This window comes from Leiobunum rupestre, chromosome 2, assembly GCF_980474605.1.
Source record: "Leiobunum rupestre chromosome 2, qqLeiRupe1.1.hap1, whole genome shotgun sequence".
NCBI lineage: Eukaryota > Metazoa > Arthropoda > Arachnida > Opiliones > Sclerosomatidae > Leiobunum > Leiobunum rupestre.
In genome coordinates this window covers 11,298,925-11,309,782 of record NC_143385.1, presented here as the reverse complement: position 1 = coordinate 11,309,782, position 10,858 = coordinate 11,298,925, and the positions used below count along the sequence as shown (strand labels likewise).

Sequence of the window (10,858 nt, the reverse complement as noted above, 5' to 3'; positions counted from 1 at the left end):
TTTGAGAGAAGCGTTAGACTAAACTTGCTGGCACTGGTAAACAGGCAAACACGTTTGATTTATGTACTTAATTTTAAAAACAATATTTACACAATAAAAAATGAGGCGACGGATAAAATTTCCTTTTAAAAGATAAGAAAAATAAAAAATGGCAATAGTTTTTATGATATTTCTTTAAACAAAAATAGTTTTCACATAAACTCCCCGCCGATGAGTTTCTTAAAACTCATCAAATTTATTTTTAAGTATTTACGAATTTTAAATTCATTTCACTTCTAGATAATATACGACAAGCCCGAACTTTTTTGTCTCTACCTCGGAACACTTCGTCTACGCGAGCTATTTTCCAAAAGGTTCGCGGTATCTTCTCGTTGTGAACTAGCACAATATCTCCTTCTTTAATTTCTTTGTCTTCTCGAGGGTTACGAAACTGGTGTGCAGTACGAAGCTCTAGGACGTAGTCTTTTCGCCAACGTGCCCAGAATTGATCCAGCAGAGATTGACGATACTTAAGTCGCCTGGTGAGATCTTGTTTCGTAGAGAGTACTGGTTCACTGGTGTCGAACGCTCTGGAAGGTACTGACATGAGGCGTTCACCAACTAGAAAGTGACTAGGGCATAGTGGTGAAGGCTCTTCGGCATCGTTGTAGCTGAATGTTATGGGTCTCGAATTAAGGATTGCCTCTACTTCTGTTAGAATCGTCTGAAATTCTTCAGAGTTGAGCGATGCCTTTCCAAGGATCTTCTTGAGTAGGGCCCTGCGAATCTTCGATTTACTATTCGACTTCGAATATTTTCGCGAATAATTAGATTCGGTTCGTAGATTAAAGCTATAACGAAGATTCGACATTTGTTTTCTCATTTTCGAATATAAAATCGAATCATTTTGATTCGAAGTAGTCGAATCGGATAACGAATCCAGTTCGATTCGGGAATTTAGTACGAAGCGAATATTCGCTTCGAAAACCCGAATAATGAAAGGTCGAATCGAATCGAACCGTAATCAATGTTTGATATTACTACCCAGTTATTACGACTACAAACAATAGATGTGTGGTTTTTGTTTAAGCCGATGACGGCTCTGTTCCGGGTTAAAGGGAAACTCCAAGGTTTTTTGTCGTCCAGTAACGTTTCAAATTTTCCCGCTGCCGCATTTTGGTTTTAGATTTACACGACGCTACGAGCGCGGGTTTAGTGGTTTTGGTCAAAAAGTCTAGGGGATCCGTTAAAGGTTGCCTTGGGTGTAATATTTCCTCTAATAAAGGAATTGTCGGGTTTTAATAATTTTAAGTAATCGAAGCTAATTGTTTTATTTATTGTTAGTATCTGCATACAGGAAGTACAATAGAACAACGTTGAAAGCATTTATATTATAAAGTTAAATTTTGTTCTGTAACAACAACTCTTGATTTTTTCGCGCCCAAATGAGTGTTTCAACATTGTAGTTGGAAAGAGAATATCGAAGATCCGTTATTACTTGAGAGCCCACGGAGTTAACCCTTTCTGCTGCGCAATTGGTAGCTTGAATAGCCAATAATTGGCGAGCGGCTTTGGATAGTAGAGGGTAGATGTGACATTTGTGTTTCCAGTAATAAAGTGGGTCGCCACTGCGATCAAATATAGGTTCCTTGACGTAGTCTTCAATCTCGTCGTGTAATTATTTTGAAGAATCATTTTACCTCGTCGATATATTTTGTTGACTTCCATGAACTTTATGCAATAAGGCATCTAGTAATGTTCGATCCGCAGTAATATTTTCACCAGTGTCGTCTGTGTCGCTTTTCGGTAACTCTTGGCCTGAAATTTCAGGTGATTGTAATATATTATCATTGTTTTCGTCGTTTCCAACAAGGTCATTCAAAGACGTTTTACCTCCCCAGTTTGCACGTCGGAAAATAAAGAGTTTTTAAATCGTGGATCTACAAATGTCGCGGCAAGCAAGTGCTCGTTAGTTAGATCGAAACGGTCGGTCAACTACTTCGAAATTTCGTCCCTGAAGGTTTTGATTCCTTTTGCCGATGCTTTTTTTACTTCATCTTTCAGAGTGGTTATTAGCGGAATAATTAAACTGACCGTGACCGATGTGTCGGCGCTGAAAATTGTAGTCGCTTCCGCCATTATCTTTAAAATTGGCCAGGCTGATTCCAAAGTGTCTTTCAATTGTTGAGTTAAAACCAATGGTGGACTCTTTGCGCAGTTTTTCTTTTCCGTACATTCCACAAGCGCTAGAGATACTGCAACTTCATTTTTCTTCAGCCAAAGTAGTAGATTGTATGTACTGTTGAATCTAGTTACCACGTCTAGTGGGGGCGAAGATTCTGCCAATTCGATGTCAACTTGATGCTTTTTTAGTGATCTTGCGCAGACTGTACACTGTTAAAAAAATTCGTTCAGAAGACGTTCAACTTAGAACAGTCTGTTCAAAAATGAACGATAGCGTTCTAAAGGTATGTAACAGAGAACGGTGTGTTCAAGATAATATATTTCGTTCAAATAAGAACGAATGCTCTTTCGCCCTCTAGAGGAAGGCTTGTAAACTACACAATAGAATAGATTCGTTTCAATAGCTAGGAGACCGTTCCCCTTAGAACAGGTTTTACACACAATCCTATATGGATTTCTTTGTATTGTCTTCATGTACATGTACTAACATATAAGCGTGACACTTTCAACGTATGACCAAAAGTAACAAATAACTGTGTCACTATTTTGCGGAAAACGTCGTAAGGCCAAAAGTAACAAACAAGTGTGACACTATTTTGCGGAAAACTTCGTATGGCCAAAAGTAACAAAAAAGTATAACATCCATATAGTAATAAATGAGTGGTTTAGAGTGCGCTTTGTTATAGGTAGTTTTTTCGTACATTATTATGTTGTTTTAAGTTAGTGTACTGGTTGATTAAACTATTACTCGTAGTTATTTATTTACAGGGTGAGTAAGAACATGTTGTAATGAAGTTGTTTTTGTAGTTGTATGTACAGTGTGTTTGGAAATTTACCGAAGATTCAATTTCATTGTTAAGGAGTATAGCTCCTTCAAATGGAGTTAGGTCTGTAACGCTGTTTCTCAGAAACTACCCCACCTATTGAAAAGAAACTCAACACAAATAACAATATAAATAACCTCCGTGTCCTTACGAAGTGGAAAAGGGTTGTGAAAGGTCCGAATTTATAGGACACGCACCGTTTTTTTAAGTGTATTTTTATTTGATTGGCAAGGTAGACGAAATTCGTTCGGAAATGTAATTGCCAAAGTTCCAGAATTAAAATTTACAGAAAATATTTCGTAATATACTGCAATTTGGTTTGACGTTTTCAGCATAGAAATAAATTCTAACATCGTTTGTTACCAGTTCTCGGCCTTTAGGCTGAGAATAGAATGTAATAACTTATGTGCTGTGAAAAAGGTTTTAGTTATTTAACGCATATCACTTACGTGGTAGATTTTTTAAGCTCATTAAGATGGTTGTAGTTGAGGAAACTTGAGGTTGGAACTAAATTCAAATAGTCTAAATTTAGGCCTGGTTTTCCTGTTCGGTGCGCAATGGGTTAGGTTATTAATTTAGCATGATGAACTGCCAGCAGGAGACATGAGCTATAATTTAGAAAGCAATAAAGATAAAGCATTCCGCGGCGAACGAGAAAATGATCGACGGCGAAAGACAAAGCGTTCTACCGCGAACGGCAAAGCGTTCCGCGGCGAACGAGAAAATGATCCACAGCGAACGACAAAGTGTTCCACCGCAAACGACAAAACGTTCTAATTTGAACAAAGAAGGTTTGTTCAATATAGAACATCTAAGTTCAATATTTAACCATCAACCATCGTTCTTTATCGAACGAATATTTTTTGTTCATATTAGAACAAAATGGCGTTCTGCTACAGGGACAACCTTCTGAACGGCGATTTGTTCAAATAAGAACAATTTTTTTTAACAGTGTAGATGAGCGAAAGAAAGCACCAATTCGATGAGCGTTCTTAATTAAATGTTTTATCGTTATTTGAACAGCCAACGTCCCGTTTATCGAAAGTTGTAGTTTGTGAGCGGCACAACCTAGCCATTTTACTCCCAAAAGTCTAGCAGTGCAAGACATGGAGTTAGTCGTGTCTGTTGTAGCGTAAAAAACTTGAGATACGTGTTTATTGTAGAAGTCAAGTTGTTTCCTTATAATATTTTCCGTTGCCGCCGAAGTATGGTCTGCGTCGCGAATTTCTAAGTTTGACACCGATAGGCACTTGGAATATAATAACCAATCCTGCTCGCGTATGTAATGACCAGTAATTACCAAATAGTTACTGCCGTTGTTGCTTTTCCAGTGATCGAACGTTATTGACATACGTGAAGTATCAACGTGACTCTTTACCGTTAACTGCAGTTTCTTTTCTAAGTCCATTCTCATGTCATCTAGTCTTCGAGACAGCGTTGCAGGATGTGGGGGACTGTATTGGCTGTTAGTTAGTTCGGCACACAATTGTCAAAAACCGGAACCAGTGACAGCTTCAAAGGGTCTACCGTCAGCAACGACCTAGTTCAGAACGGCTGTATCATATTTTTCCTTGCGTTCAAGTGGCAATGTCTTGGTTTTATTTCTCTGTATTTCACTTGAAGTTGAAGGTAGATACAGTGACCGTTTTTCCGGACATTTTGCCAATGACGAAACGTCTTCTTTAGCCGATTCTTCTTTCGCTTTCCTGTACTGTTCTGGGTGTTTTCTTTGCAAATGGCTCCATAAATGAGATGTTGTCACACTTCATTGCGAAGATAACACCTGTTGACAAGACTTACAATGATGCTCATTACCACTTTGAACGAAATATATCTTCACTGTCGACATAATTACGAGTCATGGAGCTATAACCTTACAATTTCGTTACGCGATTCACAATCTCAATAGTAGCTTGCTAGAACGCTTTTACCTCAAATATGCAGCATTAAAAACATAAGTTTAATTTTTAGCTGAGGTGTTTTTCATAAACCGGTAGGTTGCGACCTAAATAATAAATTATTATTTTGTGGGGGTGGTAAAGACGCAGTTAAAAAGGAGACGTTGAAACAGTAAAAATTATACCATATGTAACATAATTTCTCATAAGTAACCCGGCCACCTGAGTTAAAGGCTTTAAAAGTCGCTCGATGACGTTGGATCTTTAAATAATTTTGATTGCAGCAAGAGGAGCCAGGTTCGATCCCAGCTTGTGGGACTGGATGAAAACTCGGAACAACTCCTTCTGCGTTGAGTTCGCAAGTCCTCTCCCCACTGGTTTAAGGGGTTTTCCCTTGAGATCTTCGGTTTCCCCTTCCACAAAAACTTGTTGAGGTTAACGGTAATAGTTAGTGTAGGGAGCTGTTGGCTCGATCTCGTGGCATGCAGGGCTTGCCACCACCCTCCTACGCATTGTAACCCGGCCACCTGAATTAATGGCTTTAAAAGTCGCATGATGACTTAGGCCTAAGGTGGTGCCTTGGGTATTAGCCTAGCTGATTATTATTATTATTAAGTATGCCACTGTACCTTTATTCCATTAAAAATCTTCACTAACGGTTTGTTAAAGAGTAAAAAGGTGGACTACGTTAGATTTTAACATTTTTATTCATAAGAATTTTGGGAGTCACACTATTGGCTACTAACATATGTATTTAAGACAATGGAAAACCTCTAATGTGAGAAGGAATTTTTGCTGTCGGAATTTTAGTCAGCCCAATGTAGCTTTATTGAAATTTATAAAATCGCTCGGTTTGTGCGAATGAAGTTAAATAATGAGTAGTTTAGAAAAATAAAAGGTTGGGGAATTTGACCAATAAGTGATCGCTTTCCGAAAATGGAACAAGTCGTCGAAGTGGGATATTAAACCAGCGTTATTAAAACCCATATCAACCCTAGAAGAGTTAGGCCTAGGCTCAAAAGAATCTGCCAAGACTTCAACCTTGTAGATGCCCCAGAAAAGCTCAAACTAAATTTCAACTATTTTTTCCAATAAACCTGCCTCTTTTATTTGACAATGCAAATTTATTTTAGAACATGAGTCTCCGAGAACTTCATTATTTTGCAAATTAATTACATTAACAGAACTTGACACTATATTGTAGTTCATTTTAGCTCCTTGGTTGTTCAAACCGGTTTGTTTACTAAAATAATGGCTGTCGGTTTATCAGACGTAGAGCTAATTGGGCGACGGCATTATCGGCATTTTGATATTCGATGACGTCAAATATGACATCAAATATGACGTCAAATATTACGTAGGGTATGGATGACGCAATATCTGTGAAACAAACCGTTAGTGAAGAAATAGAGCTAGTAGCATACTTATAAGTAATTAATTACATATGATTATACACTAGTATATTTTGTAAATCAAAAAATGACTAAACCACGTGTACGGGGTTTGATTCCATTCAATTCGTCACTGATTTATTGGATGATTCGATTCGCGCTTCGACAATCACTGCCGGTTCAAAATTCGATTCGAAGAAAACAATTCGTAGCTCGAAGATTCGATTCGTATTCGATTATTCCGAATTCATAAATATTCGATTCGGGTACTTATTATTCGATTCGATATTCGATTCGTATTCGATTATTCTGAATTCATAAATATTTGATTCGGGTACTTATTACATTCGATTCGATATTCGATTCGATATTCGTAATTTTCGAATAGCCCCGATTCGCAGGGCCCTATTCTTGAGTGCGCTTTTGACTGATCTGACCAATCTCTCGTAGAAGCCGCCCCACCACGCAGCCTTTTCCACAATATATTTCCAGGTTATTTCGTGACCAGCGAAATATTCTTTCATCTGCGCTGACTTCAGGTGTGTCCAAATGTCTCGTAGATCTTGGTCCGTTCGTTTGAAACTCTTGGCATTGTCCGAGTAAACTACGCTTGGTATACCTCTCCTGGACACGAATCTTCGAAATGCCATCAAAAACATCTCAGCCGTCATACTTGACACCAGTTCCAAGTGAAGGCCTCGAGTAACTGCGCATGTGAATATTGTTATATATGCCTTGACTGTTTTATTCTTACCGACTCGAACAAATAAAGGTCCTGCAAAATCGACGCCGGTAATGCTGAATGACGGTGCTTCGGTAACTCGGTCTTTTGGTAAAGGTGCAACGCTGGTTGATCCAGGCTTTGAAGTAAATCGCTTGCAAATAATGCAACGATTTAGTAGCGTTTTTGCCACCTGTCTTCCTCGTATAATCCAGAAATTTTCCCTGACATCGGTTATAGTATCACGTAACCCGGAATGCATCAATCTTTCATGAGAAAACACAGTGATTAGTTCTGATAGTTTATTTTTACCCGATAATATGCAAGGATGTCTTTCGCTGTACGAGAAGTTCGTCTTCTGCAACCGTCCTCCGAGACGAATCAGTCCGTCTTGGTCTAAAATTGGATTTAGAGAAAATATCTTCGAGCTACTTGGTAAACCTTGACCTTTTCTTAGTAACGTCAATTCTTCGTGAAAATCTTTCGTTTGAGCTACCATTACCAGTATTTTCTCAGCCTTAATTAGTTCTTCTGTTGTCAGCGTCCCCTTCGTCAGCTCTCGACTCTTGATAAACTGAACGAAACGACAGATAAAGGCCATTACTCTTTTTGCCTTCGTGAATGAATGATATCTGGACAGATCTACGATTGGTATAGGTTTTTTAACGACAGCGCAGTTGAATTGAGTGGTTCCAATGTACTTTCCACGACATTCGTCTTCCACGTCTTCCTTCCGTGGTTCGCTTGTTTTTGTCACGGGCCAGTACTCTTCTTCGAGCAGTAACCACTTGGGACCTTCCCACCATACTTTATTGGAAAGAATGCTTTCAACGTTACAACCTCTGCTTGGGATGTCTGCAGGATTTTCCTTGCCTCTGACGTGATTCCAGGTACTGGGTTCCGTCAACGATTGCACTTCCATAACCCGATTGGCTACGAAAGGTTTCCATTTAGTCGCTTTGCCCTTGATCCAATGAAGAGTTACCAATGAATCAGTCCACATCTGTATTCTGGAAATTCCCCGTGGTAGAATTTTCTGAAGGTGATTGACAAGACGAGCTCCAACCACAGCTCCCATCAGTTCCAATCGTGGTAAGGTTATCTTCTGAAGTGGTGCTACTCTGGTCTTAGCTGCTATGAACGCCACTTCAATGTTCATACTAGCACTGTTCATTAGATTCTTCGTCTCTTATCGATATTTCGTACGCCTTCTCTTCATTAGGCGCTCCGGATATGAAGTCGTCAACGTAGAGGCTGTCTTTGATTAATTTGCGGAGTTCACCCTTAGCTTCTTGATGTATGTTCAAGTGATGTTGGATTGTTGCTGATAGTAGGAAAGGGCTCGACACCGAACGGCACTCTTGTAATGCGATACGTGTCGTATTTCTCTTGATTAGGATCGTCTTTCCATAGAAATCGAACTGCATCTCGGTCAGATGGTGATAGTGATATTTGTTAGAACGCCTTTTCAATGTCAGCGGTCAAAGCGATCTTGTTGTTACGGAAACGTAGCAAAATAGATAGTAATTCTTCATTCAGGTTTGGTCCAGGTGCAAGACAATCATAAAGAGAAGGCTCGTCCTCTTCGCTGGCAGATCCATCGTACACCACACGTAACTTGGTTGTGTCGTGATCAGTTCTGATAACAGGTTGATGTGGTAGATAATGAACTGGATTAGAAGAATTCGAACTCGATTTGCTCTCAACTTTCTCGATGATCTGTTGCTCCTTTTGCTCGTGGATTACTTCTTTATACTGTGAGAAAAGTACGGGGTTCTTTCTGAATCGCTCCGTTCTTCGTTTGGCAACAACATAGTTGCTTGAAAGTTCGTTTCGTCTTTCGTTCCACGGTAGACAGATTTGGTATCTGTCGTTCTTGAACTGTATAGACTTCTTAAAGTATTCCATGATACTAGTATTGGTAACGGTCTTGGCTCCGCGGTCGACGACACCCATTGAATCGAGTTCCCAGAAAGCTTTAATCTGCTGTGACAGCTCCATTTCTTTGTCGATTCCCAAGGTCATTATGTTGACCATATTTATTCCCACCGTTGTGGTCGTCGAAATAGATGGCCCGTGCATTACCAATCCAAAAATTGTTTGCACCGCTCTTAGTTTGGATTCCAAAGGCTCGGTCTTGCCAGTGACCACACTCCAATAATAGTCAGCTCTGATCATCACACCAATATCGCCTTGACCATCAAACCCTTGACCTTCTTCGTCTGCAATTTCCAATCCCTTGTCTCGCAATTGGACGTTGGTGTCTCTATGTGGAACGGCAATGAGGGAACTGCATATATTTGGCGACTCCATAGCTTCAAGTTCAATTCTTCGCTCTGGATCTCTCAGATTCTCCAAGGTGATTTTCACGACTCGTCTGATTACGTCTGTTGGCTGGTCATCTTCGAAACCGTATAGCGAAATCGATTCTTCTCTGATGAAGTGCAGTTGTAGAAGATGAGATAATCTCTGGGTAACAAATGTCCCTTGAGCTGCGCCATCAAGTAGACATCGAATTCTTTGACTCCGTCCATTCGCGCCGTAGAGGTTTACTTGCGCGGTTTGCAACAATATGGTTCTTGGTGCTGGAGCTGAAGTTGAAGTGATTGTGGACAGGCTGGATACTTGGTTAGGTATATATTCTGTGTCCACGTTATCATTATTGTTGGGACTTTTCTTTGCTTCACAGAGGCTTGGATGGTGTATTTTGTTACATCGCTTACACGCTTCCATCTTGTCCTTCTCCCAACAGTTTCTTGCTGAATGCCTTGGCTTGAGACATATGAAGCAGCGTCTCTCTCGTCGGGCAAACTGAAGCTTTTCTTCAATTGATTTCTCGCAGGAATTCGTAGTGTGACCAGATTCCTGACAGTAGAGGCATTTTGATGAAGTGCTAACGTTGAGAAGTGTTGCTGAAGGTAATCTTCTTTGGCCTTGACTGTTCGAGTTCTGCCATGGTTTCGACGTACTTCTCTCTTGGAAGGGTCTTGATAAGGTGTCTCGATTATTCGCGGCATCTGCATATGCGAATTCGAAAGCCAGCTCTCTAGTCTTCACCTCGTCTCTCAGGTACTCCACAAGATCAAGAACGTCCCTGGTCAATTGACCTTTCTTCATACGTGAGAATTCCAGCATGATATTTTGTGGTTGCTTCAGAATTGTCCTTAATAACTGACCATAGGTTTCAGATCCAATATTCATAGCCCTCAGACTTCGAATTTCAATTTTCAACGCATCGTATAGTCTACGTAGCCCAGGTAAGTCGCTTGATCTTCGTACTGTCTCGAGCTTCAAGAAGTTCTCCATTTGTTTGTCCACAATTCGGACTTGATTTCCAAAGGTTCTCGTTAGAATCGATACGGCTTCATCGTACGTTGCGTCGCTGATAGCAAGTCTTTGGATGGTTCTGGCTGCTCGGCCTTCCAGATACGATTTTAGGTATGTGAATTTTTCTACGTGGCTAAGTCCTTTGTTTTGGTGTACGGCAACATTGTACTGACTCCAGAACGCTGTCCATTGAGTTGGCTCACCAGAAAACTTCGCCATTGTCAGTTTGGGCAACTTCACGGTTTCGTTAGATGTTCTTGTCCTCTGCAATGGAGGACCTTCTCGTACGTCACGTATTGTTTTCTCAATGATCGTTTTGCAATCGCTGATCTGGTCCATGTAGTTAATGGACTCTAGAATATCTTTATCGAAATCTGATTCTTCTGTTATAAGGTCTTGGATCTCTTCGTCCATCTTTGGCAAATCCTTCTCCTTTTGAATTAGACGATTCAACGAGACTTCCAGAACGTTGATGTTGAGTGGATCGGTCTGCAAATCATTATCCACCTTCTCTATGAGTTTCGTGATCGACAT

General features: G+C 40.1%; 2 protein-coding genes across 2 annotated transcripts; both read right to left on the bottom strand.

Annotated features, from left to right (window-relative positions):
• Positions 1–241: 241 nt before the first annotated feature.
• On the bottom strand, positions 242–8,156 carry LOC149956116 (uncharacterized). The gene is made up of 5 exons (XM_090166768.1): positions 7,031–8,156; positions 6,811–6,982; positions 4,069–4,450; positions 2,074–2,373; positions 242–784 (listed from the first exon to the last, which is right to left on the bottom strand). The coding sequence occupies exons 1-5, from the start codon at positions 8,154–8,156 to the stop codon at positions 242–244; spliced, it is 2,523 nt and encodes an 840-aa protein (XP_090022894.1).
• Positions 8,157–8,452: 296 nt separating this feature from the next.
• LOC149956115 (uncharacterized) lies at positions 8,453–10,858 on the bottom strand. The gene has a single exon (XM_090166767.1). The coding sequence runs from the start codon at positions 10,856–10,858 to the stop codon at positions 8,453–8,455; it is 2,406 nt and encodes an 801-aa protein (XP_090022893.1).

Coding starts and splice junctions, on each gene's coding strand:
- LOC149956116 (XM_090166768.1), bottom strand. CDS start 8,156: ATGAACATTGAAGTGGCGTTCATAGCAGCTAAGACCAGAGTAGCACCA. Junction 6,983..7,030: donor ACCTTTATTTGTTCGAGTCG/GTAAGAATAAAA, acceptor TCACATGCGCAG/TTACTCGAGGCCTTCACTTG. Junction 2,374..4,068: donor GCACTGCTAGACTTTTGGGA/GTAAAATGGCTA, acceptor TTTTTTTAACAG/TGTACAGTCTGCGCAAGATC.
- LOC149956115 (XM_090166767.1), bottom strand. CDS start 10,858: ATGTCGATCACGAAACTCATAGAGAAGGTGGATAATGATTTGCAGACC.